At 41.2% G+C, this 19,285-nt stretch overlaps 1 protein-coding gene across 4 annotated transcripts in view; it reads right to left on the bottom strand.

Moving 5' to 3' along the window:
- Positions 1 to 1,240: 1,240 nt before the first annotated feature.
- Positions 1,241 to 19,285, bottom strand: part of LOC104609879 (SH2 domain-containing protein A-like) — a 63,909-nt gene continuing 45,864 nt past the window's right edge. Inside the window, exons 7-14 of one of the 4 annotated variants that reach the window (XR_016080975.1) lie at positions 13,346 to 13,741; positions 10,288 to 10,571; positions 9,561 to 9,723; positions 8,360 to 8,700; positions 7,256 to 7,321; positions 6,952 to 7,030; positions 6,684 to 6,805; positions 1,241 to 1,566 (exon numbers count right to left, since the gene is read on the bottom strand). Coding sequence is in view for 3 of the 4 variants with exons in the window: in XM_010276301.3 (XP_010274603.1) it covers positions 7,000 to 7,030; positions 7,256 to 7,321; positions 8,360 to 8,700; positions 9,561 to 9,723; positions 10,288 to 10,571; positions 13,346 to 13,741 (1,281 nt within the window). In the remaining variant the exon portion in view is untranslated. The other 3 variants (XM_010276301.3, XM_010276302.3, XM_010276300.3) reach the window with 3 other exon arrangements.

The following is a 19,285-nucleotide window of genomic DNA, read 5'->3' as shown; positions in this document are numbered from 1 at the left end:
GGATGATTTGACCTGACCTATGAAGTGATGACACGTGGACATGTCTCAGCACGGGCAACAGCTCAGCGTCATAGCCTGATCATGGCTAAGTAACGAGCCCATAAAGCAGCTCACTATATCATAGTTCACTGTAGGAGGAGCTCACTACAACACGAGCTTCGGGTCCCCCGAGCTACCTAGAAGGGGATACTCCAAGACTACTTCAGCTCGCGTGCTAGGGAAACCAGCTCGCTCCAGCCCCCAAGCGGATAAGTCACCCCAAAGAACAACCTTAGTAAGGGTAACCCCGAAGTATTCCTAAGTTCGCTACAAAGTAGCTCGCGAATGAGCGGTGCGGACGTTTCTCAGGAAGCTTCTACCTGACAAACCGTACCGATCAGTCTGCGCTACGTCTCTTGACTGACGACGCACTCCCTGTCCTTTCGACAGTCTGCACCCACGTCTCTCAGCAGGCGAAAGCGTGCCTACCCCTTTAAGACGTGTCACTCATCCGACCAAGAGGTACATTGCAACGATCACCTGCGCAGCCCTGGCAGGTAATGGCTACGGCAGAGGCCCAGTGGCGATTACACCCGATTTGATAGTAACTCCCCTATAAAAGCCCCTAAGGCAAAGGAGAAGGGATTACTCTCAGACTTTTGAATACTTCTGCACTCTCATATTCTCAACCTGAGTCTTTACTTGCTCGCGAGCTAATCTCTCGAGCATAGTGATAAAGCGCGACCTACACTCTTAGCTTTCGCACTCTTCTTTCTCCTTCCCCAACGTTCTGATTTAAGCTTCGAAGTATTCCCACCGGGTAAATCCCCAGGAATCCTTCTTTTCCATCTTCTCAAGTGTCGTCCGTTGTCAACAAGGAACCAGTCAGTAGCTAGGTAGGAGTGCCCGGATCGTGCCGCATCAAGAATGATGACACTTCATCCATGCACAACCAAAAAGATCTAGAAACCCGAATTGATGAGCTTGCCAAATTGATGGCTGACATGGATAATCGTCTAAAAGTATTGGAATCATTGTTTCACTTCACATGTTCTTTAAAAACTTTCAGCCCCCAAAAGAGATACTTCAACATTAGAAGGGCGTAGGTCATGCATTTCTTCGGAATCCACACCTTTTGCACATTATGGGGAGTGTAAGTGGATTTGTAGATAAAAGAACTTCCCCCCTAAGCCATGACTGGTTTCCAGGTCCTGATTACATTTTTTGATCTGATTCCTTTATATTCTGATCCACCAATCTCTAACAAATGTGATATTCATGCCCAATGATCCCAATGAAGTCTTATACACCATAATAATGCATAGCTAAATGTATTATTATTGAGATACAACAAAAAACCAGGTTGGGCAAGATTGCCTTGTAAAGAAAATTAAAATTACAAACTCTCATCAAAAGAGAAGACTATATGATTACAATAAACACACTGCACGAAGCCTATCATCTTCTACGTAGTATGGCTGAACGAAGCCAAAAATATAATGAAATGCAAAGCCATCTTCCTCTTTCCCCGGGTCCTCTGGAGTCTGGACAGTTTCCAGATCCATATTAAGAGCAAATTCATAAAATCTAAACAAAATTAGAGAGCAAATTAGCAATTAGATAAGACCCAGATTATTCAATGAGAAAAATCATGATACACTACAAGATAATTCAATAGTCAGTTTGTAACTAGCAAGTCATTGGTTTGTTTTGATCCTACATCTGCCTGATCACAATCATTGCATTTTCAAGTATCACAACCTACTGAATTTGCAATTCTAGGGGCGTTCTTTTTCTGGATTTTGAGAGGGGGGAAAGTTGGTCAATGGGATTTTGATTCTCACTGACCAAGAATCCCATGTTCTTTTTTCAGATTTATGTGGGGACCAGGAAAAGTTTGTTTTTCTGGGTATTACTTACCCATCTCCTATGTGGATAAATAACTTTCCCACCTGAGAGAAATTGCCAAAACTTGAATTGGACAAAAATAACCCTTTTAATAATAGATTTTTATGGATAAAATGGTCAATACCTTATTTACATGGGAAATAAAAAAACATGGGTAAATGCACTTACTCGGGTATATCTTTCCTGGAAAACACTTATCCGGGTAAATACATTTACCCAGGTAAGTAACTTACCGAAAAACAAACAGGGCCTCTGTGTTTCAGAGTGTCATGCAATCCCAATGAAGCGTCCCTCTTGTTTCATTTTGCCAAAATGGCAAAACAGACACAATGAATAACTTTAAATGAAATACTTTCAAATTGAGGGCGATGGATGTGAACCACCAAATCCCTTTCTTTTGTCAGAACATCTATGAAGGTACTGAGAAGAAAACATGGATATAAGAGTGAGAATAGTAGAGATTATAGACATAAATAATCATTAATCCAAACCCAAATCTATTTTCACTCTTAATCTAAATGCTAGACCTAAACCAAAATTGAATCATTTTATCTTCAAACTTCACTCAAATTTTATATTAGACCCAGCATTGTAGGCCCTACCAAGCACTAATCCTGCATCAGGATGGGCCTAATGATGAGAAAGAATGACTTTGTTTACCATAGATGATGGCCTAAATGATACAAACCAAGGAAAATGGTTAAAGAGATTTAGAAATGAGAGGAATAAAGTTTTCCATTTTATTCTTTTCCAATTTATATGTATATCTTCATGTCCACATTTTTATTTGCCTCATGGTGTTCTTAATGTGTATCGGTCATGCAACCCAATGGGTTAACAGCCAACTCTCTTTTATTTTTTTTAGAACCAAATTCCATTATCCGGATGAAATAGAAATAGGTAGGAAAATTTAATCAACCATCATGGCATCATCCCAAAAACCCTATACAAATTCCATTAACAACAAAACACCAATGAGAGACCCACATATGTTTTCAGATAAATATGATATAGATGATGAAAATTGAATGGGAATGCTTTTGTTTGTTTATTTATTTAGTTAGTTGTTTTGTGAGAACAACTTCATTAAAGAGAGAAAGAAAAGCAATAGAGGGAGAGACCACCTCCACGCTAGAGATACGGTAAGGGCATTAGGCCTCTGAACAGGAAAAACAAGAAATTTCAGAGCAAAATTATCATCCCATATCATGCTGCCCCAATGGGGGACCTTCGTTCCGAGGATTGATGACCGTCGGCTTTGGAACAATGGACCTTCGATCTGTTTACAAGAGAAGAACAAGTGAGGATTCGAAATAGAGGAAGAAGAAGAAGATTCGAAGAAGAATAGGAAGCAGAAGACGAGAAGGCTTGCTGTCGGTTGATTCCACGTTTATGAATGCCGGTGGGAGAGCGGGATGCTTCTTTTGGGTTAGGGCTCGGAGGAGAAGGAAAATGGGAAAGAGTTCAAATGAAATCCCAAATCCCAAATAATGGGTTTTCATTTCTATTTGTCCTTTTGTGTCTGGTTCAACCGGATTCAAGTAGCTAACGTTTGAATCCCGTTAACGTTAACATGAGTATGAAATTGGTGACGTGCACACCTCCTATTGGACGGTTCATGCTTCCCGTGCACCCACGGGTTCACAGAACGCGGACTCTCTCTATACATTTAGGCTGTGTTTGGTTTAAAGAAAAAAGTAAGAAAACCTTTACAAACCTTGTATGGGTTTCCCTACCTTTCCCTTCCCTTTTACTTCAAAACAAACATACCCTTAAGAAACTTCACACCTGTAGTAATCCCAGGGATCAAGTAGGAATATTTTTTTCTTTTTATTTTTTTTATTTTTTTTATTTTAGCCTCTGGACTATTGGACTGGCATCAAATGATCAAAGGGAATTCATTTTCCATGCCAATTCATGCCAATGGTGAAAAGAATAGAAACCATAGCTGACTATGTTATGGACACACCGCCCGGCAGCGCACTGCGGCACAGTCATAAGCAGCAGCACGCACAGCGGGCCGCCCAACAGCGCGCACCTCCCGACAGCCTGGCAGCGTGCAGCACGCACCGCCCGGCAGCATGTAGCACGCACCGCCCAGCAGCGCGCAGCACGCACCGCCCGGCAGCGCGCAGCACGGCAGCAGCACTAGGTAGCAGCACGTACCGCACGACAGCAGCACGCACCTCACGACAACAGCACTGTGAGACGCGCGCACTGCCGGCAGCAGCAGTAGGGTGGGGCCCACATGACAGCTCATCAGGGTGGGCCCACACTTATCTTACCACATCAGCTCTGCCCGCCAACTCGCCGCCAGCTACACCATTCCTCATCCCTTATCCTTATCTTTATCTTATCTTATCTTAAGTAAGAGTTATGTTACCATTAGGAGTAGGTAATTAGGAGTTTGAGTTTAAGTTGGAGTTTGAGTTTAATTAGGAATTTCCTTATGTAATCTCCTATTTAAGGAGCCACGAATTGAAATAAAGGCATTCAGTTTTCAGTCAAGAAAAGAGTGAGGAGAGTTTGGGTGGTCTCTTGGACAAATCACCCATTAGGAGAGTTCGGGTGGTCTCTTGGACAAATCACCCATTCAGTTTCCGCAATAGGGTTTGCACGCAAAGGAAGGCACAAGGGAAAGCAGGGCTTTCTCCCCGTGGACCGACCCGTGATGAGATCCTACGCGCAGGGGCCCATAACATTCTGGTATCAGAGCCTACCGTCATGGGGGAACAGAAGCCGCTGTCTTCCAAGGTCCACGAGCTAGAGCATAGGCTCGCTGAAACCAGCCTGGAGGTTCGTGAGGTCAAGGATGATGTCCGGGAGCTGCGACGCCTGCTGGAAGCGTTCCTCTACAACAAAGAAAGAAGCTTTGAGGGAACCGCCACCACCAACAATCGCCATCCAGACGGGGCGGAGACGTCCAGCGAACAATAGACCGCTGCCCCAACAGCCGCTGTTATTCCCAAGTATAGCCGGCTGGAATTTCCATCTTACAGCGGCACCGGAGACCCGTTAGGATGGCTGTATCGCTGCGAACAGTTCTTCCATAACCAGCGTACTGATGACAAGGATAAAGTCAGTCTAGCCGCCTTCCACCTATCAGAAGAGGCACAGCTCTGGTTCTACAGACTAGAGCAAGAAGAACTCGGTCTCAGTTGGGGGCAGTTTAAATCATATTGTCTCCTCAGGTTCGGACCACCGTTGACAAGCAACCCGTTGGGCGAGTTAATCAACCTCAAGCAAACTGGAACCGTGGCAGAATACCAACGCCAGTTCCAAACCCTTCTCGCCAGAGCAACCTTGGTTCGCGCAGATCAACAAGTCGACATGTTCACCGCAGGGCTAGCAGAACCCCTAAGGGTGGACGTGGAGATGCAACACCCTCCCAACCTGGTGACAGCCATGAACCTAGCACGCGCCTTTGAACGCAAACTACAACTCAGCCACGAGACCGTCAGTATGGGGCGGCCTCCATCAGCATGGGCATCCCCGAAACCAGTCGGAGTGGCTCCATACTCAGCAGCCAGCCAAGAACGGAAGCCACAGACAAGCACCAATCCCAGATCGACATCCAGTGCAGGGAGCAACGTCGTTACACCCCCATTAAGCACTTGTCCAAGGCTGAGATGGCAGAATGCAGGGCGAGGGGGCAGTGTTTTAATTGCGACGAACTCTACTTAGCAGGGCACAAGTGCAAGAGACTTTTATGCCTCATTGTGAAACAAGAGGAAGATGAGGATGAACCCCCTCCATGGGAACCCGATCCAGGAGGGCAAAGCCATCCAGGATTCCCTTGAGGGTGTTTTCGACACCCAATTCGAGCTTGAGGACAAGCTTGTAGACCAGGAGGGGTGTGATGTTATGGACACACCTCCCGGCAGCGTGGCACAGCAGCCCGGCAGCGCACCGCACACACCGCCTGGTAGCGCGCAGCATGCACCGCCCGGCAGCGCGCAACACGCACCACACGACAACAACACTAGGCAGCAGCACGCACCTCACGACAACAACACTGCGAAATGCGCGCACCGCCAACAACAGCAGTAGGGTGGGGCCCACATGACAACTCATCAGGGTGGGCCCACACTTATCTTACCACATCAGCTCTACCCGCCAACTCGCCGCCAGCTACACCATTCCTCATCCCTTATCCTTATCTTTATCTTATCTTAAGTAAGAGTTGTGTTACCATTAGGAGTAGGTAATTAAGAGTTTGAGTTCAAGTTGGAGTTTGAGTTTAATTAGGAATTTCCTTCTGTAATCTCCTATTCAAAGAACCACGAATTGAAATAAAGGCATTCAGTTTTTCAATCAAGAAAAGAGTAAGGAGAGTTCGGGTGGTCTCTTGGACAAATCACCCATTAGGAGAATTCGGGTGGTCTCTTGGACAAATCACCCATTCAGTTTCTGCAATAGGGTCTACGCAAAGGAAGGCGCAAGGAAAAGCAAAGCTTTCTCCCTATGGACCGACCCGTGACGAAATCCTACGCACGAGTCCATAACAGACTAGTTGTGGGCTACCCTTTGGAATCAGTTAATATTTCAAAATTTCAATTTCTTTGGCTAATACTGATTCTATGCTTATGGTAACACAAGAAATTTTCAATTTCTTTTGCTATACCCCTCATCCGACAAGTTCAAATTATTTCATAGCTGCAGTTGCAGAGAGATTATCTTAGGCTAGAAGAAATTTTTATTTTGACTTATAATCACTTTATTCCTATATGCCAAGAAAGGGGAAATGTGCTGGTAATCGGATTCCAACCCACTGAGAAGTATAGACAATTGAACACCTTTAGATGTGTGCATCCTTGTTGAATCAATTGTTCTGTCAGATACTTTTGCAAACACTGGTTATGAGTTTTTGATAATACGGTCACTTGGGCGGGCCCCATGCTCCCTACGTGGTCTGAATCTGAATAAAGAGGAAAAGAATGTTTCATTTCTATTTAACTGCTATTTTCTGTTTGTGCATGACAAATATGTGTTCAAGGAAAGATGGTAAATACAATTAAAAAAACATTATACACAAACGGGAAAAGGAAGGCTAAGGCTAAGTACAATGTTCAATCATCTTTGCCAAGTGAGGAATGATATTCAGACTTCGTCTCAAGCAAACTTGCTAACTTCCCTTGTTACCCTGCATTATCATTAGTTTCAAATCATCAGAAAAGACATATTGGTACAAGACAATTTATGCATCATAGATGAGCCAAATAATAGCTACGTCTATATATATATATAGTTACATTGTTCCTGTTCCGGTTCCCTCACTTGGAGATGAGTCAAATTGCCATTCTGGGTCCAAGTGTTTCAATCCACAAAGTAAAAAAAAAAAAAGAAAAGAAGTTGAGATATCTCTTGCCTTCCCAATCGTGAGAGTCGGGGTTCGTCCAGTATCAAGTCCTGCAGTGTTCCTTTGCTCATCTCCCTGTGACAAATGATTTAGGATAAAGAGAATATCAGGTAGAGACTGTGCATGCAAAAATATGTATATAGACATTTCTAAATAAGTATTCAATTCCCCTACAAATGGAAGGCATGGGCACCAAATGCTAGGCCACCTATTGGACTGAAAATAGTTCAAAAAATACAACACTCGTTCAGGTTCATTATGAGAAGCCCTCATTTGGTCAAAGAAATAGAATAGCAGTAGGCTTCCTTCATATAAATCATGGTCTAAATCCAGATAATCCAAACAGTAGGCAGCCAATTCATGGATTCATCAATATAGAGAATGTTTCAGAGATAACTGAAATGTTGACTATTTGCCTAATTACCAATTATACCAGCACTGCATGTGAACTCTCTCACTAATCTAGGTCCATTAATCAATACAACCAATTGAAATTTGAGACAAAGGGCAACTGAAAATTGCCGCAACTCTGATATAGACATTTTGCATTGGAAACATATTCTCCATGTTTCTTCAAGACAGACCACCAAATAAGTGGAAAAAAAATTGAAGCTACCATCTAGTTAGTTGGCAGGTTTTAAAGGATTCTTGCTCCAGACCTGTAATCAGCCTTAAGAGTTCTGTCTTGACCCTGTTAACAACTGAACACTGACCTACTTTCCTACCAAAAGAAAAAGAACCATCACCTCCACAATCTTGTACAGACAGACAAACAGATTGAAACCCAACATTCCAACATTTGATAAATAGAACCCACAAAGGTCTTTAAAACCAAAAACAAATAATTTTAACCATTTGATGTGAACTCATATAGACCTATTTCCATATTTCCTGATTGACTAATATATGTTAAAGATCATCCAGATGAGGAAACTCTGTAGTCTAAGAGCTTTTCTGGTTGACAACTATCAAATGGCGGATTCAGATGACGCCCTACTTATCAGTGAGAGTGAAACAGGAGATAACAATATTTCATCCCATCTGCTTTTTCTAATGGATGAATACTTTGTTATCAAACAAAACTAAACTGCAATGGTTTAATTAAAGACACACCTATAATCAATGGACAACAGCCTATGATGAATGGAGTAATCAGCACCAACATAAGTAACAACCAAGCTACCAGCATCTGGGTGGGGCCAACTCCGTGAAGTAGGAAACCTTAGTATGAAGGTCCCTGGCTCTTGGAGTCTTGGACTTCTGAGTGAAGACTCTGCTTCTTCCTTTGTGATCAATCCTTCTATCCACCTGGGTGACGTACTAGCCCACATTTCGTTCATCCAATCTCTTGATAATAAGAAGGCTACTGGGTATAACCAGTTCCACATCTTATCGAAGTTCTCTTGGGTCATGTAGTCCCTGCATCCAGAAATTCTTCGCAGAACTTCAAAGTCCTGTGAAATAAGATAGATTAAACTGAGAAAGCTTTCTATGCATTATATAAGTTGTTGGATAACAAAACAAAATCAACTTTGTCTTGACCAAGTCAAATAATTTTTCATGCTTACTAAACAGTATTGAGTGCACTTTAACATGGGAATCAGAATCAGATGCATGTCCGGAAAGGTGCTTCAACATGGTGAGCATAAGTGTAAATTCATCCAACACGTATGGACACCAAGTTAAATGTAGGATCCGTCCTAAATCAGGGTGTTCATGTAACAATCTTACTGAGCCAAATGGAGCTCCCTTTGCATTACTGCTTAACTCAATAAAAGTTTACCCAGCCAATATTTTGAGGACCAGATAATTGATCCTAAACCCAGGAACCACCAGGATATCCAGACTGGGAATTCTGAGAGGTTAATGTGGTGGTTGAACCCTGAAAGCTATGAACTTCCATGGCTTCCAGTTCAACTTATCCTGACTTGAGTGTTCTACATGAATTCTATTTAAACATTTCTAAATTTGTCTTTCTGTCTCAATCAATTTCGTTTTTTGCCTTGTTGTAGGTAGATCTTTTAGATCCCTATGGCTCTGGTGCAGTAGGTATTATTCCATGAACATGTCCAAGCTATCTTAGTCTACCTTCAACTGATTTAGTGAACTCATCTTACCAAGTTTCCATATGAACAGCCATTTTCATATATTAACTAATACAGAAACATTCAAGACTTGTCAAAGACTTGAGGTCACCAAGTCATTTCAACTAGTGATGTCTTACCATAAACAGGCAGCTAATTCCAGGTGTTCTTAAGCCTTATCAAGGAAAAAGTAATCACTTCAACTGACAAAAATCAAGAAATTGAGTTACCTCTTCCATTAGACCCCTAGAACTGCAGCCAGAGATTTTCATGAATTGCTCCTCAATTTCAAAGACTGCATTCTCCCAAAGAACTTGATGTTTGTTTTGTGAGATCAAATTCCATGCATTGGTTCCCTCCTGTACCAATCGCTTTGATATTGATATTTGGTACCTAAAGAAACATAAGAGAACATATTAAAAAAGACAAGATATCTAAGTTGAAAACTTGGGCAGAATGCATTAATTATAAACTGCTAGGATATGAGCACGCATGGTACAGGAACAAGAGGCTATGTACTAAATCGTTGGATGGGAATGAATGAAGAAATACTAACTCGTTCCAGAGACCATTTATGAAACCCAAGTTAGATGATTGTAAGATGCAATCCACACAATCCATTTCTCAGAGAGAGAGAGAGAGAGAAGAAAGGAGGGAGGGTTTCCTGATCGAGTCAAGTAAGGAGCTTCACTACATAATCTAGCTTATTTATGCCACACGGAGGGATGATGTGGCAGATCCAACCATCAGTGCCCTAGGTTGGACCTGGGTTGGGCCTGCAGTCCAACCCAAGCAATTTGAATTGCAACTCTACTGATACATGTAAACTCCCTCTGCTTGTGGGTAATGTACTCTGCCATTCCTACATTCAGCTAATATATGCAAGAATTATTTAAGTGGATATAAGTAGCTAACATATTAAAACTACCAAGGTTACTATATATTCTTTCAGCTTACTGGTGGTGGGAACATCCTGTGTATAGGGAAACCTGCTGTGCAAAGTCTGCTAGTTCTTGGTCTGTAGCAGTGGATGCAACCTCCTTGAGAAGTAGAGCTCGCTCACTCATTCCTCCTAAGCAATATTTGAAAATGGTCATGTCTGAAATTTGATTTCTGGTATTCACAACCCTCCTGAAAGCTGAATTTCTTGCTTGAACACTTTCAGAATCAGAGGGGGTGTCATCTGTTCCTTCAAGATTTTCATGTTTCTCCTCAAGCGTCATCCCAAAGGCATTGTCACCCTGTCTAAGGGTCAACTAGTGAGATACAATAGAAAATGCATAAACATAAAAATAGAGATCAGAGAACACAAATCAAATAGGAAGAGCAGGCCAAAATATGGCATGCTCAGATATTATTACTATCATGTTTATCTGTGTTCTGTAAAACCACTTTCAATGATAAGAGAATGAAGAAGAGCTTGAGCCTATGAGAGGAAAATTCAATAAAGAGGCTTGATGGAGGTGTAGAAGGAAATCCATGCGAGAGAAAATTCAATAAGCACGCAAATACCATCTCTATAGCTCAATATCAAGAGATTATCATCTTATTAGTCTTGTGGGCAGTGTTTAAGAAGTGCTACCAAAAATGCTTTCTTTAAGGATAAGGGCACTGCTAGATTCATTCATTTCCTCTTATCAAAGGAGTTTTGTTAAGGGAAAGACAAACTGATTTCAAACCCTCATTGCAAATGAAAAACTGGAAAGCTCAAAGAGGATGGGAAGAAAGGATTGATCTATAAATTAGATTTTGAAAAATAATCTGATATGCTGATTTCTTTTTCTTGGACTAGGTTATGATCCAACTTGGGCATGGAGATGGATTTAAGAGTGTTTAAATTATATGCTCATTCCCCAATCTTGATTAATGGCTCAGTTCATGATTTTCCTGATTAAAAGAGATCTTAGGCAGGGTGATCCCTTTTCTCTTTTTTATTCACTTTTATTGACCGATGATGTAAACAGATTAGTAAGTAGATATTATCAGGTGACTTGTTAGTACTTAATAGGTTTTAAGGTGGGTGGAGGTGATGGTAATTGTTTTTGATCTCCAATTTGCAGATAATAGTATCATTTCTTGCAAAGAGGATGAAGCAATTGGTATTCAAAGATGAAGGTAACTATTCTTTTTTTTTTTAGGTTCATAGCCTTAAAGTTAATTCGATAAATGTTATATGGTAGGAATTAATACGGAAGATTGGGAACAGGAGATTTTGCTAAAATTTTGAGCCATGAAATTTCTTCTCTACCAATGAGCTTTGGTTTCCCATTAAATGGTAAACCAAGTACAATGTAATTTTGGATACAATAAGCTTTTACTCTATTAAAGGAATAGTATCTCTTTGGTTGGGAGAGTAAATTTGATTATTTGATTGAGCATACTTTTTCCGATTTTAGATGTATACTTTTTTATTTTTAATTTTAGATGTATAATTTTTTCTTGGTTTTGGGCCCCAATGAAGAAGGTAAAGAAAGTTGAAAAGATCATTAAGACTTTCTTTTGGAGTTGGGTGAACAGAAAAGGATCGCTTGATTAATTAGAGAACGGTTTGTCTTAACATGAAGACAGGTGAGTTAAGAACTAGGCATTTGAATTACAAAACACTGAATTATTAGGGAAATGGTTGTAGAGATTTCCTTAGGAAGAGGGCAGGCTCTAACTTCCTTTCCTTAAAAGCATTCTGGAAGAACCTTTTCTGGGGAGGCTCCACTCAAGTGTCTTGTTTCCTGCTTTTCTTATTGATTTTTGCAATTCTTGGTCCTATTCGGTGTTTTCTTGCAAGTTTGAGTTTTCTAACGGTCTACAACATCATGAAGTACAAGATGCTACTAATCTTTTGGATTGTCTGTCTGGTTCATTTCATAATTGATTAGATAGGATAAAAGGGTATTAGCTTGTTGATCCTCATGGGATGCTTTCTCCTGGGTGGTATTTTGTATTTTTTTTTTTATTACTTTGGAGGTTTTTCATATAAAGATTGTGAGTTTATGACCAATGATGAGTACTAAAGTAGAAGTCTATCTTGTTGCCTATCACCCCATATGTGCCTTTTATGCAATACTTATTGTCTCTATTTGATTTTTTTTTATAAATAACTCGCAGATTTTATTAAAAAAGAGACAAAAAAACACAGGTACAAGAGTATAAGGGAGATAAACACTCTTATCTCACCATACAGAATAACAAAACAAAAAGACAGTTACAATATAGCCCAAAACAAAGAGTCCCTATAAACCCCTTGTTTAGCTAACCCAATTGCTATCTCAATGCTTTTTCCTATGGCATTCTTTTCTCCTTCAACATAAAGAGGAAAAAAACATGTGGAGGTGCACAAGATTTCTTTTTTGGACTGTTTACAAGGGAAGAGTTTGAAGAATTTCCTATGGGTTATGTTATAAAAGCATAATTTGTGGTCTATAGATCCTCCACTAGAAGACAATCATGTGAAGATACAGTCCCCTCCTTTACATGGAGTGGGAAAATTAAATTTCATCTCTTTGGTGTTGGGCCATTGAGGGAATTATTGATGAAATGGATTTCAATTGTCCCTCCAGGAAAGACATCTCAGAAAGGCCAATAAGATAAGGAATCAAAGAATTTTGAGCTGATACTTTTGAAAACTGGTTCAACCTTTCTCTTGGCCAGTTTGCTAAAATGTTAATAACTGAACTTTCCTTTGATCCACTAGAGCTGGAAAAAACAAAACAAACATATAGACAGCTTCCCGAAATGAGGCCAACATTCCTGGAAGCAGCTGCTGGCACAGCTGGAAGTTGGAAGATAATCCAGAGGAACCATTATGCATAGTGTCAACTGTCAACTTCCTAATGGTGTGAAAATAAGTAGCTATCAGCCTATCACTATGGCATTTTGAGCAAAAGGTTATGTTCACCTAATAGAGTGTTTTGAAATTGAACATCCCAGAATCAAATGGGGTATGTCTTTGATTGTTGCAGGAAGTAGAAGGAAAAAGAAAAGAAACACTATTCTATAAAGAGAATGGCTCATCAAATACCTGGTTAGTAGAAAATGAATGAGCTTTGTAGCCAATATCAGGACAATCTGAAATGGGGCAAGCCTGGATTCTTGCAGATGACTTTTCAGATCCAACTTTAATGCGTTTTGGGGGTGGACTGGACTTTGGTTCACGCATAGAAAATACTGAGAAGAGCCCTTCTCCATTATTTTGTTGCGTTTCTATGGATCCATCATCCACTCCAGATGACTGAGGCCCATCAAGCGGATGGCCTACAGAAATTGACTTCTTCAATGGCATTGAAGATGTTCGAGTATTACGATTCCTTGATATGCAGCGTATTGGACAGGAGTATGCTTGAAGAAATGGGAAGTCCCCAGTCTTAGGTGAATCGAAACGAATTCGGAATAACCTACTATCACATTTGGATGAAAGCTGAAACAGAAAAAGGCAAAGAAGTCATTTAACAGGTTCTGATAGAAGCAAAAAGAAAATAATAGAAGAATCAAAAGAAGTAAAAACAAACAGTAGTAGTTGTTTACATAAAAAAAAAAAAAAAATTGAAGCATAGTAGCCCATGTGCAAGAAGTAGCTATGCAATGGCACCTTTATAAGCAACCAATCCAAACACAAGAGAACTACTATTGTGATGCACAGACAGAGATTATGCCTTGCCTCTATTTGTAGAATCTCATTAAGTTAAATAGATAAATAAAGATGGCGCCTATTATTCATCAAAAACAAATGAATAACGATAATAACTGCTCTTATTCATTACAACACAATAACCTTGCTATTTTTCTACGCAAAATATATGGTGCACGAAAACTGCACTGTGAAACGAAAAAACATAAACCAGTGACAAAACAACAGTTTACATCTTTAGTGTAGATAACACTGATGTGGGCCCCACGGCTATGGGCCCCACTGTGTTCGTATGACAGCACATATAACCTTTGATTAGTTTGTCAGTGTTAGTTGGTAGTTATCTTAGACAGCTTGTTATCTCAGTTATTTATTTGTTTTATTTGCCATGTAAGCATTAAGGGCAATTCTGTCCTTTCCTACATTTAGTGAATATAAACTATAAATATTGAGAGAGTGGCGGCGGCAGATTCATTCGATCTGTCCCTCCTTTCAAAACCCTTGTGTACTTCTGCTTCTTCTCCTTTCTTCTACTTTTCTCAATCCGAAATCTGTTGGAATTCAAGACTAACTGTAGTCTTGATCGACTACTTGGTATCAGAGCCTATCTAGGGTTTCCATGTGAGTCTAGTCCAGCCGACCACATGAGAACTGTCTAGGGCTGGAAGCTTACAAAGGACTGTTCGTTGGCTGATTCTTGGAGGTTACCAGAAAAGTTTAGCAGCTGTTCGAAGACTAGTCTTGATCGACTACTTGCAGAGTGTTTTGGTAATCAGGAAGAATCAGAGAAGGTTAGGGTTCAGGCCACGATTGAAGGTAGTGATCAGAGTTCTTTGGGTAAGTCTTTATTTTTCCCTTGAGATTGCTGTCAGTCAAGATAGGTTGGACCTATCTAGGAGGAGCGGCCGAACTCTCCTATTTTCTCTCAGAGGTGATCAGTTTTTTTTTAGGTTTTGTCATTAACCCTATGGCTAGACTTGACTGTGAATTCTTTTGAAAAGTGCGGCTGAGCACTGCTTATGTTCTCACAAAGATCTTCCTAACCCTACGATTAAAACCCTAATTCTGCTTCAGCACTACAGATTGCTTTCTAAGTGGGTTTCAGACCTGATTTTGGCTTCCGAGCCTGTTTTGGGGATGAGAACTGTTATCGGACTGCATATATTCTGGTTGCCGATTGGTTTCAGATCAGATCTGAACTGATTTCATACAGATTTCTGATTGTGATCGATTGTTTAAGTGTTGTTTTCTATTGTAGTAACCCTGATAGTTCTTAACTACTGATTCTTGACCAAGAATGGAGTTCAAAAATCAGGGAGAAGGTGTTTTTGGGAACAACAGTTCTGGTAGTATGTCTGAGACTGCGTTTCAGATTACAACTGTGAGATTTGATGGATCCAATTACATGGAATGGGCCCAATCAGCCATGATGTCTATTGGGGGAAGGGGAAAACTTAGCTACCTATTGGGAGATGTGAAAGTGAAGGGATGAGAGATCCACCGTATGGACGCCCAAATCTTGCGGAATTAGGTGGGCGAATTTCAAAAATTTTTTCTCTCCCTTCAACTGGGAATCACATTCCCTATTTAGAAAATCATATTTTCAATGATCAATCTTGAACCATAAACTGAACCAGATCTGAACAAAAGCAGTAGGAGAGGATTATACCTGATACGGAGAAATAATATCTCCCAACGAAGGTGCTCACGCCCAAGGAAAGATCCAAAGACTGCTCCCACTGAAGATGGCGCAGTGTAGGATGGAGCAGAGTCAGCAGTGTTCTTCTCCAAGAACCTAGTCCTTCGCAAGAAATAGCAGGATGGCACGTGAGCACAACTTCCTATCAATTCCTTCACACGGAACCGATATCAAGATCGAATCTTGATTTCTCCCACTGAAAAGGAGGTCGAACTGGCAGGTGAGGCGGCGGCAGGAAGGAGGCGGCAAGAGAAAATTTTCGCAGGTATGCTGAATTCTCTCTTCTGTGATTTCAGCTCTAAAGACTTGCAGTGATCTGATGATCTTGTGATCATCTAAAGGCTGCCGCCCCTTCCTTCTTTTGTAACCTTAAAGGATCAGCTCCTACTCCCATTAGGAGTTGCTGATCCAAATCTTATTTGGATCAGACATCCCTTTAGGTGATAAGGATAAACCCTTATCTTATCTGCAGATTAGATCAGCCTTCTCCTAATCTCATTAGAAGGTTTCGAGATCTGAATCACATTCAGATCTGGACTCTCTGAGTGGATAGGGTTAAAACCCTATCCTATCTGCTAATCCATCCCAAAATTCGCCCCATATTTAACTAATTAAATTAGCCCAATTCGAATTGGGCTTTAGGCCCATTAAGGTTATGTGCTCACTTAGCCTTCCTAACTGCTGCCCAATTGGGCTTCCTTGTATGGCATGGGACCCAAGCATTGATCTACACATCAGCCACATGGGTTCAGCCCAACCTTTGTTACAAGGCTTGGCCAAATACACTGTTATGGACAGTGCACCCCCTGAAACCCATCACATGGGCTCTATGGGCCCAACACTTACCCTAAGTAGTCCCTGGGCCAAGCCACCTTGTAACACCCAGGGACTGTGGGCAGATGCAAGATTAGCCCATCAGGTATTACCCTCAATGGTCTTACACTTAACCTCTCAGCCCATAATGATCAAACACTGCCCGACAAGAGAGGACCTCTCCCTTGGCTGCAAGGAACAGTGTCGCACTCTCTGCTTATATGGATCCTGGGAATTAAAACCTTCTTGCAAACATTTTGGAAACCGTAATATATATATATACTTTTATATCTCATATAAAATATATTTTGCAAAACAAATCTCAACGATTGAAATCGGCTGCCGGCAGTCTTGGTTTCCATCAATGAGAGTGCATCCTCGATCATTACCTTTGTCCGACAAAGGGGTTGATCCTGTCATTATGATCACCCACTCAGATGAATTCTCAGACTACCCCAACATACCCAGGTTTTGACCCCCGGATCTCACTGATTGGTACATCAAAGACTGCCCAATCCGACACATAGTGTAGTATCATAATCGAGTCTAGGGGTCGGGTGTAACTTTCCAGTTTTGCCCATTAATCTCAAGGTCCAGGCAATACTGGAAATCTGGTCCAGTTCAAAGATTCAATTAATCCTACACTGCATGTGCCTTGGGTCTCACCCTAGCGGCTGAGACAAGCCACCCCAACCGACTTGGTGGCACATCAGTGTCAACTTTATCAGGATAGGTCTCCCCAGACCGACCCACTAGCTGTGAACATTCTAAACTAACACAAGTCTCATTAAGTGTCCAGTTTAAGGGTATTACACAGAAACATACCAAAGGATCATGAATCAAATATGTACTTTATTCATTTACAATAAACTCATAATGTACATCACTCTGATTGAAGCTAAGGGCATACAAAAAACTGTCTAACGGAAAGAACCTTCCAAGGAGGACCTAATGTATACCAAGTGGGTTCAGGAGAACTACTTGGTTATGACATGGTTGTGCAACTCTATGCAGCCACATATCAGCCGAAATTACTTGTGGGCAAAGACGGCCAAGGAGATATGGGATGTCATGAAAGAGACCTACTCCCAACCCCTTAATGTTGCTAGAGCCTATGAACTGAAGTGTGAGGTGAATAATCTTAAACAAGGAGAGAAACCAGTCTCTGTTTATTTCTCTACCTTGAAATCCCTGTGGCATGAAATTGACCATCTAGAGACTCTTGAGTGGGAAAGTCCAAAAGATGCACAGACCCATAGAAAGCAAGTCGAGACCAATAGGGTGTTTGAATTTCTGGCTGGCCTGAATTCAGATTATGACATTGTGAGACAGCAGATACTGACAAGAGACAGTGTGATCCTCTCTCAAGCATACTCCCCGGTGCATGGTGAAGAGACCAGGAGGAAGGTTATGATGCAACATCAGCCCTTTCCCCCAGCCCTAGCAGCAGTTAAACCTAAGTCTGGGGGTGATACAGAAAAGGACATGAAGAAGGAAGATAAACGGGATCTGGTATGTGAACATTGCAAGAAACCCAAGCATACGAAAGATACATGTTGAAAGCTCCACCCTCATTTAGTCCCAGCAAAACTGAAGAATAAAAGAGGTAATGCTCATATGGCTGTGAATACTGATTTTGCATCCTCGTCAGGCACGCCCCTAGATACCTTAGCTGTTGTTCGGGCTGCCCTAATACAGTTGGAAAAAGAGGTTGGGAGTTCAGCTCAGTCATCTCAGTCACCATCAGCCCCTGCCACATCTGCATATGCTCATTCAGGTACTCGGACCTCAGCCTATCATGCTTCAGCTCCAGGTAACACTGAACACTGTTGGGTAATAGACTCAGGTGCATCTAACCATATGACTAGCTTGCCATCATTGTTCACTACTTATCACTTATCTTCTGGTAGAGATAAAGTATCTATTGTTGATGGCTCTCTTGTTCCCATTTCTGGCAAGGGTGACATCAATTTATCTAATACTATCTCTTTATCCTCAGTCTTGCATGTTCCTAAACTTGATACTAATTTGCTTTTAGTCAATAGTATTACCAAACATCAGAACTGTTCAGTAACCTTTTTCCCTGACCGATGTGTTTTTCAGGACTTGGAGACGAGGAAGGTGATTGGGACTGGCCGTGAGATGAATGGGATCTATCTGCTTGGAGAAAGTTCTCATTGGCAAGAGCCAGTGGATAAGAAGTCTTTTGTTTCTCAATTTGTGAGTCCAGTTATGCTTTGGCATAATCGATTAGGTCATTTATCTTTTTGGTCTTTGAAGAGTCTGTTTCCTACTTCATTTGAGTCTGTTGAGATGTGAGAGTTGTGAGCTTGCCAAACATTATAGAACATCTTATTCCTTGAGTAATAAAAGAAGTAATGATTCTTTTGATATTGTGCATAACGATGTTTGGAGGCCATATCACATCCCTTCTATGAGTGGGTACAGATATTTTCTATTGTTTATTGATGACCATACCCGTTTTTCTTGGGTCTACCTTATGCGTTCTCAAGATGAGGTTCCCGCTCTGACCCAAAACTTTCATCAGATGATTTTAACCCAGTTTGGGGTCAAAATCAAAGTCCTCAGATCTGATAATGCAAAAGAATACTTTGCTAAGCCACTGGCCTCTTATTTACTTGATCATGGGGTTATTCACCAGAGCACTTGTCCTCATACACCACAGCAGAATGGGGTTGCCGAGAGGAAGAATAGTCACATTTTGGAGGTGGCTAGAAGCATCATGTTTACCTCCAATGTGCCTATCCGTTTCTGGGGTGATGCTATCCTCACAGTAGTGTATCTCATTAATCGGGTTCCTT

Source organism: Nelumbo nucifera, chromosome 1 (genome assembly GCF_055504915.1).
Source record: "Nelumbo nucifera cultivar China Antique chromosome 1, China Antique-T2T, whole genome shotgun sequence".
In the NCBI taxonomy this organism is placed as follows: domain Eukaryota; kingdom Viridiplantae; phylum Streptophyta; class Magnoliopsida; order Proteales; family Nelumbonaceae; genus Nelumbo; species Nelumbo nucifera.
This window is presented reverse-complemented; position numbering and strand designations above follow the sequence as displayed.